This window comes from Camarhynchus parvulus, chromosome 1 (genome assembly GCF_901933205.1).
Source record: "Camarhynchus parvulus chromosome 1, STF_HiC, whole genome shotgun sequence".
Lineage (NCBI taxonomy): Eukaryota > Metazoa > Chordata > Aves > Passeriformes > Thraupidae > Camarhynchus > Camarhynchus parvulus.
Genome location: NC_044571.1, coordinates 39,030,568 through 39,053,976, shown reverse-complemented (window position 1 = coordinate 39,053,976; position 23,409 = coordinate 39,030,568). Strand labels below are relative to the sequence as shown.

General features: G+C 40.5%; 2 protein-coding genes across 2 annotated transcripts in view; both read right to left on the bottom strand.

Moving 5' to 3' along the window:
- The window catches only part of GGACT (gamma-glutamylamine cyclotransferase), a 28,391-nt gene extending 12,404 nt beyond the window's left edge, over positions 1 to 15,987 (bottom strand). The window contains exon 1 of the mRNA XM_030945396.1: positions 15,901 to 15,987. The gene's annotated coding sequence lies outside the window, so the exon portion shown is untranslated. The remainder of the gene's footprint in view (positions 1 to 15,900) is intronic.
- A 2,127-nt stretch (positions 15,988 to 18,114) lies between these two features.
- Positions 18,115 to 23,409, bottom strand: part of TMTC4 (transmembrane O-mannosyltransferase targeting cadherins 4) — a 55,773-nt gene continuing 50,478 nt past the window's right edge. The window contains exon 18 of the mRNA XM_030970941.1: positions 18,115 to 23,335. Within this exon, the coding sequence (XP_030826801.1) occupies positions 23,184 to 23,335 (152 nt within the window). The 3' untranslated portion in view covers positions 18,115 to 23,183. The remainder of the gene's footprint in view (positions 23,336 to 23,409) is intronic.

Here is a 23,409-nt window from a genome sequence, read left to right as displayed (position 1 = left end):
GAACTGTGTAATGGAAGTGAGATGGCTTTTAATGATACAAAGTGCAAGACCACATGCTTGGGGACCACAGACAAGAGCTTCTGGGGCACTCATCATTTGAAGGCAATAAAGGAATCAGACTCTCTCAAGCTGGAAGGGACACATAAGAATCATGGAGTCCAACTCCCTGCTCCTCACAGGACTGCCTAAAGCTAACCCATTTGACTAAGAGCATTGCCCAGACTCTCCTTATCTCTGACAGGCTTGGAGCCATGACCACTTCCCTGGGGAATTGTTCCAGTGGCCAGTCACCTTCTCAGTGAAGAACCTTTCCCTAATGTCCAGTCTGAACTCCCCGTGCTTCATCCCATTTCCTTGTGTCCTATCACTGGTCAGCAGTGAGATCAGCACCTGCCCTCCACTGCCCCCCAGAGGAAGCTGCTGGCTGTGATGAGGTCCCCCCTCAGCCTTCTCTTCTCCAGGCTGAATGAGCTGAGTCACCTCAGCCACTCCTTCCACCACCCTGGTCACCCTGCTCTGGAAACACTCTAATGGCTTTTGTGAAGGATTTTACTTTTACAAACCAGGTGGTTTCCATCTGTGATACATTTCTCCATCAAGACAGCATACTGAGTAGCTGAAAAAGACCTTTTAAATTTTTAAAAATAAAATTAGCATTCTAAAGACATTAGCCTTCCAAATTACTTTGTGGACACATCAGAAGAAACTCACATACCTTAAGGCACTGAAATCTAGGAGAGTGTCCAACTCCACCGATCCATCAATCTAGAGTTTGTGCTGAGAAAACTGACATGAATTAGGCAATATAACGGTATAAAATGTTCTGAATGCCTCAAGCTACATCTTAAGATGTAGCCAGTTTAGGACTGGAGCAGGTCCCATGCAAAGGAGATTAAGCCACCATTATAAATTAGCATATCCTCTGACTAGCTTTAGTATCTCCCCACAACAGCCTCCTCACACACCCCAAATACAGAGCAAAATTACGAGATAAGAGGATAGCAAAACTGGCTACATTAGCTGTCAACAGAGCAGACCAAAGGGGATGCACAGAACCCAGCACAGAAAGGGGAACTGCCACTGTCCCCTGTCCATACCATGGGACACGAAGCAGAAGTGACAATGGATCACTGTAGTCCTGCTTCCTCAGGATATGCTGTGGAAATAAGAAAACAATTCATACATGCTGCTATTTTATTGGGACCCCACTTTTCCAAATAGATCCCAAATATCCAGTAGTATGTAGAGTACCCTCCAATTTACTTCCTCATGCTTTTTCAAATTTCAGTGTGAACAAACAGGGTAAGTAGGACAGGGAACAGCAAGTCCCAAGACCTCTCTATCCTTCTAAGTGAAAAGTTTCCTCTTGCACTGGGATCAACACACACCCCTCAGCACAACTGATACACAATATAAAAACCAACTGCTCTTCCTGTCAGCAACTTTGCTCCTACTAAAATAAATTCAAAAGCACCACTTATATTTTTATGCCACAAATAAAGAGAACAGACTCCAGTAAATACAATCAGCACCACACTTTTAAAAACAGACTGCTTGCACTGAAAGGTCTTGGCTCATAGCAAATACAGCCTTAGAGTTTCAAGAAGTAGTTCTGGATGAACACTGGTACAGCCTCACACCAAATGCATTTGACAAGGAAAAACTGGAATAAGAAGGGATGATTTTACGGATTAACTAAAAATTTTATTTTTGGAGTTAAAATTATGCTACCTGAAAAATATTAAAGATAAGCACTATTCCCAGAATACTGAAAATGCAAAAAACATTATTAAATAACTTCTTAGTCCAAGTTGGCCATAGGAAGTTATGTTTCAGTTCTTGAATGAATCAATCAGTGCCCTCTCAGTGCCACTCTCCCCACCCAAATACTGTGCCGTACAGCAGACTGGGGCAACTCCCAATGCCCACACACAGGAATAATTTATTATTCTGAACAGCATTTCTCCCAGACTTGACAGTATCTAGGGACATCTGGAAATCTCAGTTAATTTCACTTCTGCATTCCTTAAGCAAACACTCACTTAGTGATGCTAATTAACTGAGGAAAAATTAAATAATATAATTAGAGAGCCAGATGTAAATCAAGAAACAGTATAATAATTAAAACACAGAAAGAAGAGAAATCATATGACATTTTGTCTTTTTGATATGACTTTAAAAGACAGGTAATGATCAAATAATTTCTGACTTTCAGCATATGAATATTTCTTTAAAAATAGATAAATGACTGGCAAATTACAAACCCTCACTAGCTCACCATTTACCCCACAATAACTATCAATTAGTAAAGGCATGCTTCTGAATACATAATGCATTACATTTTTTACTTTCAACACCTGGTGTCACCAGAATAACACCATATATTTCTAAAACGCTCTGCAGCGGGGGTGTGTGTGTGTGTGTGTGTGTGTGTGTGTGTGTGTGTGTGTGTGCGTGAGTGCTTTGATTTTAGGGCAGTAATACTTCAAAGGAACTGGAATTGTAGAAAATTATGGCAAGAAACGCACACAGATTTTTTTTTGTTGTTGTTAATTGATGCATTAGCAGTTAACTGACCATGGCAGGTCATTTTTAAAGTGAGGCTCAAGGTGTCTAAAAGCCTTCATCCCTTAGACACGGTCAAAAAAGGCTTTAACAAAGTGAAAATTTTGCTGTATTTCAGTATTTCGAGCAAGCTAAATCCTAAACCTTTTTCTACAAAGACACTTTAACTGGTGATTTCCGCTACACCAGAATTTTGCTAATTGCAACCAATTTTTGTAGGGGCTAATCAAGACCTTTCTGTCCAGTCTAGGGCCGCATTAATTGGTTATTATTACAGTACCCCTGAGAATAGACAGAGGGGAGTGATTTTGATTGATTATTGCTTGGAGCTCCCCAAGACACTAAATAAAAAGTTAAATATCAAAGAAGATTTAATTAATTTCAGTGTCTCCTTCTTTCCACTCTATCAGCAAAATAGAGCTGATAAAAATTGACAAATTAAAGGGAAATGAAAAGAATCAGAACTGGTGACCCTGTATTTTTTTTTATTAGAAAGTACATGCATTTATTTGCTCTCATCTTTAGATAATGGGCACAAGAAAATGAAAACTTTCTCAGCTTTTGATGCTTATTCCAAAGCCCAAATGGAATTATGGCTGGCAGTTAGATTAACTGGCATAAGATTTAAGTTGTATTATGTTTTTCTTTTAATATAGCATTACAAATAAATCAGTGAAAGAATCCTGAACTCTTGGGAAAAAAAAAGTCATAAGCTTGTTATACAAGAAAGATAGAAAACACTCTACTGTAACATACAAATGCAGTATTTAAGAATCAAAAGGCTTAGGAGTCTCTGTTTTGGCAGAAAATTCTGTATCAGCAAACAAAGGAAGAAGTGATCAAGATATTTATGATTAATTTTTAAAAAACTTACTCAGACTGACACTTCCACTAATTATGCATGGGTCTCCTGCAGTGAACTTTCCAGAAGTCATATTGTCTTTCAGTACTTTTTCAGTTAAGGTAGAAACACTTCCACAGGTACAAGTTTTCAGGTTTTAGTGCAATCACTGTGGATTTTAAAGCTAGAACAGAAAGCTAACCCTGATACAGGAATTATTTTTAGGTGAGTGCATTTCTAGGATCCACAGACAATCCCTATGGATTGGAGGAGATCCCTATGTGTCTGCAAGGCATTTACTACCTCTAGGCTGATCTGTGGGGTCAGCTTTTTGATGACAGGCTTTCAGGTCCCCTAAAAGGAAGACAGGCAAACAATACAACCTTGAATAATGGTATCAAAAAGCATCAGCCCATATAAAGAATAAAAGTGAAAGAAAAGCAGGAAAAAAGCTTAAGCCTGGGAAAAGGGATGCAAGCCATTAAGAAAAAGTAGCTCTTCTCCTCAATGCTTGATTTAAACAGATGTTAAGATAAATCAGTAATTTTTAAAAGAGACAGCCTAAGCCTGGTGGGTTAACCAAATTAAGACAGCTTTTACAGGCAAGGTTTGTTTATTATAACACCACCACTTGTTTGCTTCAGCATTTCAGAACACAAATCCCCCAAACCAAAAAAAAAAACCCCAAAACCAAACACCAGTAGTTTTCTGTAAAACAAGGTGTTGTTTATTTTAGGACTCACTAGCCCCTTATTCCTTTTTTAAAAGGGAAAAATAGTAATAATATTAAAAAAGACCATAGAGAACCCTTTTCTCCCAAAAAATACAAGTATTCAGGGATCACTGACTTAGAATATGCTTATGTGCACAGAAGCAGAAGGACAACTGGTAAAGTAATACTCAGGTCACAAAGGTTTATCTGAAGCTGCTCAGCAGAGTGGCCTGATGTGTCCTCCACCACAAAAGACTGCCCAGGCAGACCTGGGGGACACGGCTTGGATGGAGATACACACTATTTCCAATGTCAGCTCCTATGGAAGAAAGAAGGGATGAAGGCCTTTTAGTAATAAAACCTAATAGAGTGCACACAGAGGCATTTTCCCATCTCTACCACTGGTAAGATGTCCAGGTGCTGAAAATAAATCATCTGAAAATCATCTGTCTAGATCCATAGCAGTTACTTTGTGTTGACCTTGGTAGAACTTTGGACACTGATAATGCTCACGATACTCCCACAAGCAAGCTAGAAAAACATGATTTAACAAGAACTGTTGGTATTTAGACAAAAAAAATCCCAAACCAATCAACCAAAAAAAAAAAACCAAAAAAAACCCCAAAAACCAAACCAACAACAAGAACAAAAAACCCCAAACAAACAAACAAAAAAAACCCACCAAAAAAACAAACTCCAACACGGTTTAGAAAGACTAGTTAATATTTATCAGAGGTGAATCTCAAACTGGACATATGCTCAGGATTTGTGATGTTCATTCCAGTAGCAGGGAAGCACCAGTAATGAAAATACTGAATGAGGTGCACAAGGCTAATGAGACAGTCACAAGCCCCTGCACGACTGCTGCTCTGCAGCAGCTGTTCAGGTAAGGCTAGAACAAAATTCTAAGATTAAGCCAGGAATAATCAACCACATAAACAAAATCTGGGGAAAGACTGGTGTAACAGCTTTTCCACAGAAAGAAATTTGACATTTACAATGAAGTCAACATGAGTCAACAATGTGGTAGGGCTGGAAAAAATATCCTGCTCTAATCCAGCCACAAATTGAGTAGTACACCCAGCTTTGAGCACTACATGTAAAGGAACAGTGATCAGCTGGACAGAGAGAACAGTCACAGGTCATGAAACCAAAACCTATAGAAGAAAACAACAGAAATAAAGAGCCTGGACTGCGATCACTTCTTTAAGAGAAAATAGCACCCTGCCTTTAAGAATATGAAATCATACTGGAGGAGAAAGAGGCTGTAAGCTTCTTTCTACATCTGCTTTAACAGAAGATCCAATAAGCTCAAATTCTGAAGAAGGACATTAGAAAGACTCTCCACCTCCTGATAAGCAGGGTGCCTAGGAAGAGCATAGATAACTAGCTAAATTAGGAATCCTTCACTACTGCCTATCCTGAACAGCAAGACAGCAAACTTCTATCAGAAATAACATACTGCTGCAAAACTTGCCTTTTACCAAGGAACCGGATGAGACAATCTCTTAGCCCTTCTTTAAAAGTAAACATAAAAGGCAGTTCGAATCATATGCTACACATGGAAAGGAACACTGGACTCATGAAGACTGCAAGAAGCCAATTCAGAGGTCTTGTCAGTAGATTCCTGCTACCTCAAGGAGACGTTTCTAGTATAGACCCCACTCCCTGCCTCTTTACAGACGGTACATTATGCAATTACTTAATTTTTGAAATTTACTTTCCCAAATACTAATAATCCTGAAAAGCACATGAAATGTTGGATTCCCACCCCTTCTTACTCCATGCAGTCCCTCCTAAATACACTCAGAGGTATAATCCTGAGGTGCTACACTGAGTGCTTTCTGACCCCATGAATCTTGCATTGCTTTCTGCACTGTGATCTAGCTTCAAAAGGCCAAACAAGACCAAATGGGACATGGGTTAGAGCCCTTGGGACAAATGGCATGAATCTAATTTTTTCTACTTCCTAGGAGATCACAGAATCATAGAATATGCTGAGTTGGAAGGTGCTGATTGGGATCCTCAAATAGAACTCTTGGCCCTGCACAGGACACCCCAACAATCACACAATGTGCCTGAGAGCTTTACCCAAATGCTTCTTGAACTCAGACAGGCCAAAGACAGAGCAGTGCCAGCCCAGCCGCACATCTATGGCTGATAAAAGCACCTAAAGAAGGCAAAGTGCACGAGCAACCTAAGCCTCTGACACCACAGCCTCAAGAACAGATGCACAGCCCCCCAGTACCATTCCCACTCTGAAACTTCTGCTCCCCAGGTAGGAAGCTACACACACTTGTGCCTTGAGGTTCCAAGACAGCCATCCTGGTTTACATATTATACATAAAGGCTACTATAAATCTGAGTCCACAAAATAACCCTTCTGGTTGTGTCTATTTTTCATCTCAAAAACTGTTTTTAGATCACAGATATGACGGATTTTAATCCCAAGCAGTTCTGAAATAACTGCTATTTAATAAAGATTTTAAAAATATAACTTATATTTTGTTTATAGGCATATAGGTTTTATTTGTTCTATTGATAGCATGTTGGTGAGATACATCACTTTGATACGGTACCATTAAAAATCTATACCCTGACAGTTTTCCTCTAAACTGCTGATGTGAAAATTGTAGATAAGAGACACTGCTATTTTTCTAGACATACAATAAACAATCTCACACAAACATTTGTTTACCCACTGCATATGTGATTCACAGGTAAACTACTGCACATACATATGAGTGTAATCCACAGCAGTGTCACAGGTTTTATCAAAAAGGACAATGTAAGCTAGTACACATTTCTTAGACAGCTAAGTGATTGCATTGTGGTAGCTCAGACAACATGCTACAAAAGCTGCATCCACAGCAGCTTTGCCCACAAGACAGAAATAATGAGTTGGGATCCAACCAGAGCTGTCTAAGTAAACACTAAATGGTGTATGCTGTTAGTACAGCAGAGTGTTTACAGATCACAAAAATAGAAGATTACTGGGGAGTTTATTCCCATTAAGAGATAAAAATCATTAAGCTTAAGAAAGACTGTTCCACTGTCACTGAAAATATTTCCTAATGCTCTTCCCTAATTAAACTCCCAAAGCATCACTACTACCTGAAGTGAAAACTCAGCTGATAATGTAGTTGCGTGATGATGGTTTAATGGGCTGGCACAGAGAACCACAGAGGGGTGGGGCAGATGTCAAATAAATAATCCATCCCATATCGAATCTCAAAAATAAACTCAATAGATTAAGTTTCGACCTGTCTAATATCCAACCAAACTACCTGATGTGGCAGGAGGGTCATGAAAGACAAATTATCCTAAAGGCAATGTCATCTGTTCCTTCTAGTATCATATCTACCAGCTCTGGTGTCTGCTGCATCACTCTTCAGACTCTGCTTAAAATCTGGTTGCAACAACACTGATGGTCAATCTCAAAATCTCCCCAAAAAAAGTGTCCCCAAAACCAGTCAAAGAACTGAAAGGTCAATCAATGGACTTGATAATTTTTTCAGTCCGTCATAAGACTGAGAGAACAAAGTTATTATATCAAAAGAATAACTACATTTAACAAAATTCAAAACAGAACTGGATCTCCATGACACTGAAGAAACACATCCTGCGTTCACAGTAAGACTGCAATGATAATAAACCTCTGCTAAAGACAGCTATAATACAGAGCCTGATTTGAGTTTCCATCTAAACCAATACTGAAACAGAAGCTACAGGTTAAGATATATAGACTACAATATGACAAATTAAAGAGATTATTTTGTTATACAGAAATTATGAAGAAAATATTGAAGTTTCTCCTGTACAAAATTAAAGATACTTGATGTCCTCCATTAATATAGTAAACTGTCACTAAGCATACTTAATTAAAAGATATCATAACTACTAGCAGTAAAAGAACAGACTAGATGAACAGATGGATCTAGATATATTTTGACCTAAATTTCTTGGTATTTTGACAAGATAAATAAAGGTAAATATAAACAAGAAGAGAAGGGAGAGGCATAATCAGCCAGTCAGTATATCTCAGTAAGAAGTCTTACTAGAAAGATGGAAAAAACACCATCACATCCTTTTCTTTCTCTGCTCACCTGCTTGTCTTCTCAAAGATGTTTTGTTTCTGTTAAGTAGGTTTCCTGAGGCTTCCTGTAACCACTTACATATTTGCCTTACTGAGACATTAATTATGCCTGGAACCTAAATAATGAAGTAAGGCCCACTACCTCAGGACAGCTGAATCAAAAGAAATAAATCATTAACCTGTAATATAATTTAAATATTGTCTAAGAGGCTGGTTTTCTTTTATGCTCACTCTCTCTTGAATTCGACCCCTGCTAGAGATAACAGTTTAGAGAACTGTTTCTATCTACAGAGTCCACAGAAGGCAGATATTCTTCTTTCTGAGCCCTTCATATCACCTTCCCTTTGGGCACTCTCCCCAGCCAGACAGTTCCTGAGTATGTAACTTTGCGTTACTTATCATGTTTGAAATGAGCTTCAGAAAGCTTCAGTAAGATTTGGCCTGTGGCTGGATTCATATCCTGAAAGTTTTCATAGCAGGTATATTTGAACTACATCACAGCAAGGACTGCAGCCTTGGAGCAGGTTAGTGGTTTGATGTGTGAAATGTCTATGTGCATGGTAAGCATCCTGCTGGGATTTACTCCCTACGTAATTTTCAGCTAAGGCAAAATCAAGCCTGGGGCTCCACTCCATAAACTGTGTTGAAACATTTCTCTCCATTCATATAGTTTCTCAGTTATTGATATGTTTTAGTAATACAGTGTAGGGTCAGTGTAATCCCATCAAAATTAAATTCAGTTGTTCTCCTATGCCCACATCCCATCCTAACACTTAACCAAGCATGATCTCTGCACCTCACAAGCAGCACTGGACTTTTGAAGCACTGCTTCACAGTGCATGAAGCCACACTGCATACGTGTGCTGTACTCCATCTCCTCTCAGTGAAAACATTCTGGAATACTGAGCTCACATTCCTACTGACTCATCCCAAAGAAAATCTAAGTTTCGATGGCTTCACTAAAAATTGCTTCAAAGATCAACAGCAATTGATATACACTCAAACATATTTGAAAGATGGCATTCATTAAAGGATTATGTTTTCTACACAGTAATTTTTAGTAATCTTTTCCCCTCCATTTTCTAGGCTCTGTAGGCTTCCTCTTCCTCTTCAGAGTTCTTATTTTGCCAGAATTAAGTTGGGCCTAAGATGTTCTTCAAGCCACAGTTTCCTTTGAGCACCTGTGCAGGTATGCAATCAGGGGAATAAAGAAATTAATACCTATTATCCTCTGCCTATTCCTGTCAATAAATCCACAACCATCACATCTCAGCTGACAATCATGGCAAGTGTATTTTTTTTCATCCCTCATCTGATCATCTGCACCAAACTACTATCGCTGAAAACTCTTTTCTTCAGTAAGAAGAAGAGTTTCTTCTTCTTCTTCTTCAGTAAGAAGAAGAAGACTGCAGTTCTTCTATTCACAGATGCTGGTGAGTTTCTCTCTCAACTAGTCCTATCTTCTGATCTCTGAGATAAAAAAATCTGACTCTAGTAATTTTCTCTTAAATTTGTTACTATGGGTGCTTATGTTATTCAGTTCCTTCTCTAGACTCCTAACATTTCCCCTATTTTTCCATGAGCTTTTCAGAAAACCCATGAAGGAATTTCCAGTTTTCCTCAAGTTAAAACACTAACAAGAACCATTGTAGAATAATGTCCTTGCAGTCCAGGTGAGGTGGGTTGGCTAAATCCCCCCAATGACTACATATTCCAGCATCATTCCAAATATTGCCATCGTACAATTTTTATTAAAAAGAGGAAAATACATAAAAAACCGAGGCCAAAAGAATGTCATCACAAAAGGGAGGCAAGAGTTAGGCAGGAGGACATCACTAGCTCTACCTGTCATTCTAAACCGCTGCAAACACCATTCCTTTAACAGAAAACCAGAACAAGATCCTAATTTCTCACTCACTACTTACAGTCTCACTTTCAAGACCATTTTTCTCAGCAATGTTTTGAAGAAAATTGGCTTGTTTCTGTTTTTCTTCAAGCTTTCAGTACTACCATATATGTGCACTGGGCCTCTCCTGATGGAAAATTATCTAACTTGTTACTTTTGATTTCTAGAGAAATTCATACATTCCGAGATCCAACCAAGAATAAAACTGTTTACAGAACTTGCAGTGCACAGAATCCATAGGCAATTAAAATGACATACTGATTTCAGTGGTAAAATTCAGTGTCCACACCTTAGCCTAGTTTAATGTGCAAATTAAACAACAAACACTTGGGCTCAATTAAATGGACTCAGAAAGAACACTATTAATAGCCTTCAATTAGCCAGAGAGTAGCATTCACCTTGATTTAACTTCCTACAGTTCAGAATCTAGGCTGGTCACTCAGGCTTCACCATTTGGTGTAGAGAGATGTGAGGTGCATCTCTTGTCAGCAACTACAAATGAAACTCAACATTTCAAATGCAAGTCTGTCATCTTGGGAAGCAGACTAAAGAAGGGGGCAGTGCTGAGGTACACACTCATGATTCTTATCAGTACCACATGTCAGCAGAAACAATAAAACCTTAATTACTGAAAGTCCTGCACACAAAGCAGCCTGCCCACCAGAAGGCAAAATGTACTAACTTGACATATTTCACAAGATGCATAGACAACATTCAGGACCTGACATGCAAAGGTGGCAGCAGAGGTACTGGATGAAATCCAGGCTATCACAGAATGAGTCAAGTTGGAAGGGACCACACTGGGTTACAGGTCTCACCTCCCTGCTCAAGCAGGCTTATCCTAGGGCACATTTGACAGGATTACAACCAGATGGTTTTCGAGTATCCACAGTGAGGGAGACTCCACAACCTCTCTGGTCAGTCTGTTCCAGTGCTTGGCCACCTGCACAGTAATGAAATTCATCCTTATGTTTAGGTGGAACTTCCTGCGCACCAGTCTCTGCCCATGTCCTATTTGCTCAGCACCACTGAACAGAACCTGGCTCCATCCTTTTGGCACTCTCCCTTCAATACTTACAGACACTGATGAGGTCCTCTCTTCTAGATGTCTGTTCTCCAGGCTAAACAGGCCCAGATACGGAGAGATACCAAAGAGAAACTATACAAGATTTGAGCCTAAATCAGGTGTAAAAAAGGTATTTTGGAGAAGAGAGAAGTCTTTTACACTAACATTCCAAAACACTGCAGAAACTGTGTATGATATTTTTACCAGGAAGTAACATAATGCCAACAAACATTCCTAACACTTCTGGAATTCTAAGTAAACAGCAAGACTTCTAGACACATGATGAGAAATTACTATCTGCCATCTGCTTCCTCTCTAAAAGGAGGGCCACAGTCCTGACTGCTGCTGGAGCAAACACTGAGCCAGAAGTGCAGAACAGCAGTCAAGATGATACTGTTAGGGATCCATATTTCCTCTGACATCTCAATGATTTACCTTACACATCCTTACCTTAGGACTCATGAATACACCTTGCTGAACAAAGCAAGCGGCCAAGGCAGCAAGCACCCTGCACTGTATTAATGGGAACACAACCAGGAGATTATGGGGAGTGACAATCTCCCTTTACTTGACACTCACTAGACCACACCTACAATACTGCACCCACTTTGGGGCCCAAAACAAGAAAAAATATAGACAAACTTCAGTGCATTCAGACAGTCATGGGACAAGAGTACGTGCCTTGTGAAAAGCAGCTCAGGAACAGCGTTTTCAACTTGAGAAGAGATGGCTTCCAATTGACCTAATAGCGGCCTTCCCATACCTGTGGTTATCCAGGAAACACAGCCAGGGTCTTTACAGCAGCGCATGTCAGAGTTGAAAAGTAATAGGTATAAACCAAAATAAGAGAGGCCCCAACTTGATGCAAGGAAAAGGGTTCTCACGATACAGACAAAAATTGAAGCAAGCTACCCAGACGTGTTGTGTAGTCTCTATCCCTATAGGTTTTTAAGACATGTTGGATAAAACATTGAGCAACCCGGTCTGGCCACACAAACAACCTTGCATTGAGCAAGAAGGCTGGATGAGTGACTCCCCACATCCCTTCCAACTGAATTTTGCTGTGATAAAAGTTGTGGGCTGCATCAGGCTACACAAAATAAGGGGAGAGAAAGAAGATACAGAGAATTACAGTTACTCTGGTATTATTTGACAGCACAATTTTTCAAATTGCAGCATTATTCTAATACAGCTACTCTCACACAACTGAAGCCTGGCACAGGTGGGGTGATCTCCCTTGCACTTACTTAGTAGCAACCCACAGCACTGGAAAAAAAGCAGTGCTTGAGGGAAAGGATGAGACAAAGCAATTCTACGCCACCAAGAACTTCTGTCAGAATGTCAGCAATACAGTGGTAACTCTGGCTGTTAGTAAAGGTCATGAGCAATTACAGTCAAAACATTGCAGAGAGAGGTGGTTATGTAGGTAATTTCAAAGAAAAAGAGGTCTCTTGTAAGACAGAGAAATCAGGAGTGACAGTGATATTGAATATGTTTTCTCAAGATGTTAAGAGCGAATAGCTGACACAGAAATCACAGTGGCCAAAAATCTTAATGCAAAGGCCATTCTTCAACAACACTGTAATGGTAAATCAATAGGACATGATATTATCCTGCTACAGCCCATCCTTCTTTAACATTAATTAGAAGTGGAGAAAAGAGAGCTGTATCTGACACGGTCCATAAAATGTAATTAAACCTTTGCAGTGAAAAAGAGCAGAAAATTCTGGATGGCTATGGATTCTGGGTTAAGAACAGTGATTTACTACTGCCTGAATAGTTCAATTTCTAAAGAAAAAAGGTATTAATCCTCTTTGGAGAGACAGAATGAAAAGGGGTGTTACATTTGCTAACTCAATGACATGACTGGGTCCATCCATTTCCCCTGTCTCTTGGTCAATTATCTATGTAATACTTACCCTTTCTGTCAGAATACTGCAAAAAATCTATGGAAGATGAGAAAACAAAAGGTAGCATCAGTTCATATAGAAAATGTGTTCTGTTACAGCACATGCTCTCTGCTTAAGCAGTTCATGTAACTTAAAATGTCATTCAAGTGTCACATGAAATTCTACTTAAATCAAAAGTGTTATGAAAATGATTTGACCAGGTTTGAGTTCAAAGAACTTTTAGAGTGTGAGAGACATACAAGAAGACTTGAATAGGAATAGAAAAGTGCATTGCTCCAAAAATGAAATAACAAAAACTACAGTGAAATGTGGAGTCTTTTTCTTCTACCAACAGTAACTCTTAATAGCATTAATCACAGAAAAATTCAATTACAGAAAAATAATTTGGCTAATCCATTAGAGAGCAAAAGCATACCAGAGCTAGCAGCAGAAGGCAAATGCCTCAACGTACCCCTGGAATTTACTCTCTTATTTCACTCCATGACACCCCCATGACTATACCTTTGTGCCTGTACTTACACTTGCACATTCACAATGTAGTTCAGGCAGTCACATAACCTCATTTCCCTGAAGGTCCCCAAGAACAAACACAACCATATAAACAAGAGAAGCAGAAATGGCAAAACCCAGGGTTACACAAGCAGTCAGATGAAAGTAATTTTCAAGAGGAAACTTCCTTTAAAATAGACAGTTGGGTTACTATTGGGAGTTATGAGAATGTAGAGACAGACTTGGAGGAATGTTGGTTGGATGGGACCTGTGAAGGTCACCTGGCCCAGCCTCCCACTCAGAGCAGGGCTAAAGCCAGTGCTAGATGACACTTTCCAAGGGAAGAGACTGTGCTCAGCAGAACAGTGGGTGGCAGAGACAGCAGGACATCTGCTGCAAGCCAGGCCTTGCTTGTGCCCTCTACTCTCTAGAGGGACCTAGATTTCCATGTCAAACATCAGCCAAGGAAAACATGAACTGACATGGAAAGCCTTTCTAAAGGATAAAAAAGAGACGCTGCAGTAAATAAAGCACTCCAAGCAATATTTCTATGCTGAATGATAGGAGAAAACGAGCAACAGAAAACTCTAATCACACATATAAAGTCACCAAAAAGAAAAGCTATAAGGAGTGGATGACATGACACGTACCAACAACATGACACTCTTTCTTCTGTGATGGAGTGAAGCTGTGTTCAGTATCCAGTGGTCTCAAAACAAACTCATGAACAAGCTCAAAGAAACTTGCTTGCAAAGCTGATGGCAGAAAACCACGCTAATTTGGAAAGTGAGGAGCAAGCAGGCTGCAAGAACCCAAGGAAAATGAAGTGTGATGCACATATCAAGCAGTTACTATTTGTCAGCAGTCGGGTGCAGGTTCAAAAACATGAGCAATGCATGGAAAGGCCATTTTTTGTTTTGTTTAACATGTAACCTCTTTGAAAATTCAGGTTTTGAGACAGACAGTAAAAGAGACATCTGTTCTGTTTAGCATTTATTTAATCATGGCAGGAGAAAGCTGTTCTACACTTAGGTAACAAGACATGTTAATGTTCATATGACTTTGGCAGCTATGACAGAGTGAGGGCAGGAGATGAGCGCCAGTTAAATATACTATAGAGACAAAACTTGTCCCAAGAAGAGGGGAGAAGACTGATGAAAATTTGCCCATGTTTTGTTCAGAGATATGAAATTTAAGGACTCTCTTAATGGCCTTTGTCACACAATGAACAACTTTAATTGCCAAGAAATTGCTTTTCCAGGTTGACTGCCCACTTAAGCTGGAGAGTATATAAAACAAGTCCATTTCTTACAGAGTTCTACATGGAACAACTTGGTCATGGAGATATTTACAGTTGTGCCACTGTATGTTCAGCTCTATAGAAGTTGCTACCTTGATATTTTCAAAGCATAGCAAAAATTACAGAAGAAGCAAATTAAAAAATACCTGAAGCAAAAAATGAGGAAGTTAATTGTCTGGAATTAACACAGATATAACTAAATGAACCTTAACCCAAACCCAAAAAGACTTTGTAACTCTATAATGGAAAAGGATACAGAATAGGTGGGAGAATGAAAGTATAGCAAAATGAAAAGCCGAGGTAAATTGAAAAACAAAAAGACTCCCCCCGCCCTCAACATTCTGGTCCAAGCAATGCAGGCAAAAAAATAAGTGTTCTGAAATGTTATCTTGTAAGGATATAGAGTCATGGAATGGTTTGGGTTGGAAGGGGCCTTAAACCATCTATTTTCAAGCCCCGCTGTGGGCAAGGGCACTTCTGCTAAACTCTGCATCTGCGGTACCTGAACTCCTTCCTTTCTCGTTTCCCTCTAGTTTAGGTATCGGCCCCTCAAACACACATCACTAACCCATTACAAGGGCAAAGGCATGTTACTACAAGGAGTATTTGGATCATAATGAGCACTTCTGTTTGGAGGATGCGCCCGACCACCTTGGCCGGTCCAGCGCCGGGGACAGCTCTTCCCTACACTCAGCTGTACCACCGACGGGCCGCCCTCGCACGCTGAGGCGCTCCTGTGCCCTTGTCCCGGCCGGGAGCACCGAGCCGCCGGGCCGGGCCGGCTCCCACGTGGCTTTCGGAGCGCGGCCCGGGCCGTAGGACTCTCCCGGCAGGGCGCTCCCGGCAGTGCCGCCCCGCCGGCAGAGCCCCTGCCCGCCGCCGGCCCTCCCGCAGCCCAGGCCGCCACCTCCGCTTCCCCTCAGCGCTTCCCCGCGGCATCACGTGTGGCGAGGGCGGACCGGCCTCGGCCCAGCCGCCCCGCCCCGCTCTGCCCGCCGCTCTTCGGGACACTCACTCGCCAGCGCTGCCGCTGCCTCGACAGCTCCACTCCCGCCTGCGACCTCTGCCTTCTGCCCGTCCCGGGGCGCCTCTCCGGGGAATAGGCGGCGGGGCGGAGCGGGGCGGTGCCTGCCTGCGCTCCCTCCCCTGCAGGGCAACGCGGGGAGGCCGGGCGCGGGGCCGGGGGTGAGTCGGGGTTGCTGGCTGGAGCCGGCCCGGCTGCTAGAGGCAGGGATCGTGCTTGGCGGGAGCGCGGCCAGGGCGGCCAGCCGGGCTCGGGGCCGCGAGAGCCGGACACCCGGCGGCCGCTGCCAAAGCGGGAGGAGCGCCCGGCGCCCCGGGAAGGGCCGCTCCCGAGGCCGGGGCCTCGCCTGCTGCAGGCCGTAATAAACGTGCGTGACGCAGTGCAACGTTTGGCAGCCTTTGCTGGCCTTTGGAGAAGCTTTAAAAAAAACCCCTTTTTTAAATAAACGCTGTTAACAGCTCTGTAGGAGGGGATTTTGGCTGCAGGCACAGATTAGTCTTGAGCCTGTTGAAGCAGGAGTTTTAAACTTTGAGGGTGCTATGTGCCTTTCTGTTGACCACCTTTGCAGGCATCTTGTAGTTACCAGACAGATTCCCTTAAGCTGGCTCCGTAGAGATCAGTTCGCTCTCTAGCAAAGCATGTGCAGGTTCCACACCGTAAATCACTTTGTAGTAAATGCATTGATAGGAGGAATAAGAGTGAGTTACCCTTTCTACTGGTGCTGTAGAAAGGGCCCTGGGGGTCCTGGTTGATGGCAAATTGAACATAAGTCAGCAGTGCCCTGGCAGCCAGGAGGGCCAAGCTGTCCTGGGGGACACGAGGCACAGCAGCACCACTGGGATTGTCCTGCTCTGCTGTGTGCTGGGGTAGTCTCAACTTGAATACTGTGTGCAGTTTTGGGTGCCACAATATAAGGAAGATACTTAATTATTAGTATCCAGAGGAAGATTTTGAAGATGGTGAGAAGTCTAGAGGAGAAGCCGTATGAGGAGCAGTCTGTTCAGCCTGCAGGAGACTGAGGGGAGATCTCATTGCAGTCTACAATTTCCTCATAAGGGGAAACAGAGGGGCAGACAGTAATCTCTTCTCTTGTGACCAGTGATAGAATCCAAGGGAATGGCCTGAAGCTGTGAAGTTTTTTCAGGGAAGATTTAAGTTGGATATCAGAAAAAAGGTTTCTCCACCAAAGGATGGTTGAGCCCTAGAACAGGCTTCCCAGAGAAGTCACAGAGAAGTGTCAGGCATCAGCCTGACAAAGCATTTTAGACAACACTCCTGGGCACACAGTGTGACTCTTGCCTGCAGGGCCTGTGCATGCAGGTACAGGAGCTGGACTTGGATGATCCCTATGGGTCCCTTCCAACACAGGATATTCTATGATTCTCTCTGGAGCATACAAGTACCATTCTGTGGCCTGGTTACTGGGACAGAAGGTGATATTTTGGTGTCAGTTCTTCCTCCTTGACTAGTTACTAAGTGGAAGCCAGGTTGTATCTTTTATAGACTATTGACTTTTTTACGCAATTACCAGTCAATAATTCTATTCCACCTATAACACTATGTAGGATTGTTGCAAAACAACATATATAAATATGTATACGTAAATATATATAAACATTTTATTAAGAAAATATGTTCTTTGATGTTTGCTCTTTGTATGCTTTTAAGCCTGATCAACAAGAAGGGATATTTAATCTGTGAGCAAATAACAGATAACAAGCAAGCTCTAGGTGATGTCCAGGTGTTAGAAAAACAAATTACTTGGTAGAATTGGCTTGTTAGGATTTAGGGCTTGAAATGCTTCAATGAGCTCAGACCTAAGGGAAGGTTAATAAAGCTTGGGAAGAAGGATGTACCACTGATAGTGGACACAATGTGGAATTTACAGGCCACAAAGACATCTGGCAGAACTCCCAAGATAAAATAGGAACTGATAAACCCAACCCAGTGTTTGTGCTGCAATCAGCTCTGACTGGGTAAATTATAATTCCATCAGGGGGAGATTGTGACTATCGGCTCACAGACCACTGACCCCAAAGAAGAGAAAGACTGAGCATAGGACTAATTAGCATGAGAAGCAAGAGAATCATTAACCAATAAAAGAATACCAGTTAATAAGAAAACGATGTAACTTGTAGCCAATGAACACTAATTCTTCTGTTTGCTAAATTCTATAAATAGTAAAAAGTTCTGATAATTAGTGTGTGTAATTTCTGCAATACCACTGATTGTGCAACTCTGAAATAAATAATGTCTCTCTTAAGTGTGTCATTATTGGCTTGTTGCACACTGGGTAAAAAATCTGATTTTGGCAGAGAAGGTTGCTCAGCATTTGAGGCAGTAGCTCCTGCTTTCTATGTTATCATTTTAGAGACTGAATTAATTATTTAAGTATTCCATTGCTTTCTTCAGGTGCTGCTTTTTGTTTGTTTGTTTAGACACACACATTCAACATCAATAGACTTGTGCTGAATCAAGATTTTGAACTGTTACTCTAAGAGCAAGAATGTCTTCCTGTATGTTCCAGTCCTAGTCTGCCAGGCCCATTAGGTTTTCTTCCTAGCTTGTAGCAGAACCCTGAATCAAAAACTCACTACAAAAATAAACACCATTGTCACAATTAAAATCTATGCAAAAAAAGATAGCAAAATGCAGATTTATTTCATGGCTTCATTACAAATGTATTTACTTCCTGCTCAGCTGAAAATAAATTGGAACAGACCATTGGCAGTCTAAATGATTAATACTACATAAAAAAAGTTCATCTCAGAAATCACAAGCTACCAGTTTCAGTACCTGTAGGGATTTTTCCTAACAAAAATACTTATTTTAAAAAGCCCTGAACCACTTGACATGTATCATCACTGACACACACTGAACACCCATGCCACAACACGGCAGTGCAACTTTCTAACACCAAGTAATCAGTCCTCCAATGCTCAATAGTCCATGCAGCTGTGCACATCCTCTTCCTTGGAGAGATACATAGTCCTTTTTCTTTAAAGCACAGAGTTCAAGTTGCTGTGTTTATAACATTACACCTATGTACAACCACTTCACATTATTGTGGAGCCCAGCACAGTCTGAAGTGCCCTTTACCTGTGGCACCTGCTGCTTATGGTGTTCCATGACCCAAATTTGGCTCCCTCAGCTTTTATGTCGCAGAAATCCAGCCATGTGATCTCACTTTTGCTCCCAGCAAAATTTAGTCTTTTTGAATGAAACGTGCCCTCATTAACACACATTTGGTAGACACACACCAAGAGCTGTGGAAGGGAGCACTATTCAGTGAAAGGGCCAAGTTGAGAAGCACATGGGAATCTACATGTAATGACAGGTATGTGAATGTGCCAATACTCATGTGAAACATGGGACACAGGCAGGAACCAGCAAATAAATATCAAAAGATATCAAAACAAAAAACCTTACCATATTGAAACACACAATGCTGTCACATTTAGCATTCTAATACCTACAGCTTGAAATAGCAACTGGAACTTAAGGGAAAAAATACAAATCTCACTGTTGCGAATTTAAGGAAAAAATATAAATCTCGCTGTTGCAAATGTACAGTTGCTTTAGAATTGTTTTTTAAAATAGGAGTGAAGGACATCCAAATTCAATTCAATAAGAAGCTGTTACTGTTCATTGCAGAAACATAAACAAGCTAGCATTGAATCAAACTTAACATGAATGTTAAGTTTTCATATACAGGGATTTGTTGTTCAATGCTTTATCAGTCATTTATTTTAAATTCATCCAAGTTAATTTGTTTTCTCCCATTCCCTCATCCAGCTACCCTCTCAAGGCAAGTACCTGCCGGTTTGCTTCAATGCCAGTCTTTTAACATTCTTGGCCTCAATAATGTATGAGAATGCTAGAGGGACCAGATTACTTCATGTGTGGCACCAGATTACGTCAAATGAAAGCAGCAGTGAGATTTTTCTTCATGTATATGAGCTGATCACCTTAGTTACCCTTTGAAGTTAGTGAAGATGGCTATCTCCTTCAAGTATGACTTCTCCCATCCTAAAGATGTTTTTTTTTTTCCCCAGTGACTAAACTGGGATTGAGAAACTAGATTGAATAGCTCAGATACAGGTATCTGAAATACGAAGGAAAAGGTTCCCAGTGAATAGGCCAAATATTTTTAACGAACCATTCAAAAGTATTATAGATTTTTATTTCTTAGTGCCCATAAACACACACAAAACCCACATCTCTAAAGTTTAAATACTATGAAATTAAATAACAGGAAACTTCATGTACATGTCATTGGTCTAGACACAACAAAGACATACAATTAAGGAACTTCACTGGAAGTTTTTGGTGAAAAAAGACTAATATCCATAGCAGTCATTGTGATTATTTTCCTGACTCCAGTCTGTGCATTAAATCATTCTGTTTCTCTTCTCAGAACTGTATTTGAACAAGTAATCATTCAAAAAAAAAAAAAAAGAAGAAAAAAGGCTTTGTAATTTCCCTAGAGAATCAAACAGGCCAACTGATAAGGAAACTTTAATCTTCTGGAATTAGCAATGGGAAAAAAAAATCCAGCATGCTGGAAAGATAGGCAATAAGTGTAACTACAGTTATGCACAAGCCGACTTTTTCTTCACCTTTTTCTCTTTGAAGTTTAGTGTTCTGCACTGTTCCAGGAGTCAGTTATGAGGTATGAAAAACCAATAAAAAGGTTAACATTATAACCATTTTACTAAAAGCCACTGCACTGTTTGCACTTTCAAAATATTTCTGAAAATAAAGTAAAAAAATATTTAGTATTCTTAAAAGTCTTAAGGAAGATTTTATTACAAAAGCAGTCATCTTTGTGGCTTCTTTTGAACACAATTCTGCTTCAACATTAAACTCAGACATATGGGTATGCTTCATATTACCATTATACAAGTAATCACATTGAATTTCTATAGCAGTAAATATTATATAAAACAAAAATATATATATACAGGTAGCCAGAAAGCTAATCAAGAAGAAATGATGTTTCTATACTGAAAAGTAAAGACCATTTTCAAATACTAAAAAAACATCCAATTTGTTTGTTGGTCTCTTCTGTTTTAAGACTTTGAATAGAAGGATTTCCACAGAGGAATTTCTACAACTTTGGTTTATAATGACCTAGAAAAAATTCATCCCTCACACATAATATTGATCTAGTGAATGTCTTTAAAGCTGATATGGAAAGCAACAGGGAAAACTACACATATGGATTTTATGATGAGACTAATAATTTAAACTCAGGATGTCATATTCCAAATATACAGAAAAGACCTGATTATAGTAAACATATTTATCTTCTGCTATAAATTAGCTCATCCAGCCAGATCCCTACTCCTTAATTCCTCATGACTGAAGAAGCTACGTGTTCTCTCTATCTGATGAATAGTAGGCTATGTATGGAAAGCCTTAAGAACATGCTGCTTGTACTGAAGGGTGTATCTATTTCAGCACCTTTCAGATACAAAAGTTGGTACTAAGCTAGGCTGGTCATTAGCCATACTGGTGCAGTGTTCTGCTTGCCAGATACTTATCAAAGAGCATGCTTGGATCATATTCAGAAACAAATTTCTGAAAACTTTGTCCAGAAAAGAGAAGAAACGGAAATAATTGCCACAACTTTGTACTCTATGTTACCCACTGAGAAACCCACTGAGAAACAGGCTATATTTGTAGGAGAGGAGCACATGTACATGCCTGTGGCACCACAACTAAAACAAACCAATATGTAGCCATGTTAGTTCATTCAAAGCCAAATTTGTGGACAGTACCACACTGCCACAGCCTTGCTGGCTAGATCTACAGTTAGTGTGGCAAAAATAGTACACTAAAGTACCTGCAGGACTTGTAGTACCTGAGCTAGCTTTGATCATAATGTGCTGATCAATTTCTCCCAGGGGACATGGATGGCAAGAATAAAGGAATATGGAAAAACAGGTTCCCAGCTTTCATATCCCGTAGCAAACTTCCAATCTTAAACAAACAAACAAAACTAAACATCTCAAAAAACCCCAAAGAAACTGGAAAAACCAACCACCAGCAAATAATCAGACACGTTACTACTTCCTGAAGCAGGAATGTAAATATATAATACATGACAAACAACTCTGGACAGCCAGAGTTCAAATGTGTATTAAAGCATAGCCCCTTTAGAGAGGTAACATGGTATCAACATAAACCACCTCTGCATCATCCAACATTGATGTGCTCAGTTTATGCATTAACAGCTATGCTTATTTATCTGCCCCTTCAGCAAACACATGAGCCATGGGAGACAAAGGTGAAGCCAAGTTCTTTCAGGTAATAGATCAACAGCCAAGGTCAGGTCTTCTGCACAGTTACTGCTCCACAGAAATTCTCTCCTTATTCCCAAGCAATATAGGAGCTGAAAGGTGTAATGTCCTTAACCAGAAAGCACTGAATTGCCTGAGAACACAGCAGTTAGCTCCTACTGACACTATACTGTGTTTAAACCACTGACCTGCCACAGGAGCTAAAGCAATTCTGACTTGTTGTCCATGTTGTCTGTTGTAGATGAGGTTGCCTGAGAGAACAAAAACTCTACCTGACTCCTCTGTTGCCTTACCTTCTTTTCATTAGCTGCTTGCTAAAATCTCCATCTTCACCTGACAGTATTTTCTACACTCAGGCATACCTGAGCAGTACACTGGCTGACAGACATTTATGGTCAAATCCTTGCCCTTATTTACTCCTGTACAAATCTGACACTTCACAGGCTGGAGAGAGAAATGAGCATAAGGGCTTAACTCAAATTATATGAGTAGACTGATGTGCTGGAGAGAATTCCTTCTTCCACTGGCTCTGCAGGACTGGCACTGGAAGGCAGTAATAAAACTGAAGTGGACAGATATTTTTCATACTTGAAAAGATCAGGATTTAAACAGGAAATTGCACTTTTAAGTATCACTTTCAGAAATAAAACTGCCTCCTGCTATTCATCCTGCTACTAAAAAGTCAGATGAAGATACCAAATTACACGTGTATGCTGTGAAATTCCATCTGCATTGCTTTCATATACCTATAAAAATGTTCTAATGGACTTCAAAAGCAGTTCAAGTAAAAATAAAATGATCCCTCAAGCTGAAATGTTAGGATCTGTAGAAGGGCAAAACTGGACATTCAAGTGTGCAGTGCTGGTGGTGTTGTTTTTGAGAAACGATGACTGAAGCCCCGTACACGGACAAAAGTACCCATGTAACAGCAGTCATTAACAGCATGCACGGGCAACCTGAAGAGGAGCATCAGGCACCGCCTTTCTTTTGCAACTGCTCCAGTTTTCTTCTTAAGAGATTGTAGTTTTCCTTGGTTCCTGGTGCCGTGGGATCAAGCTTCAGAGAGACTTCATAGTGCTTCTTGGCCAAGTCAAGGTTTCCCCAGCGATGATAAAGCACAGCTGGAACATCAATGGATAGTTTCGTTAGCAATATTGTTGAATAATGCACAATCTTGCCAATCACTTGGAGAACA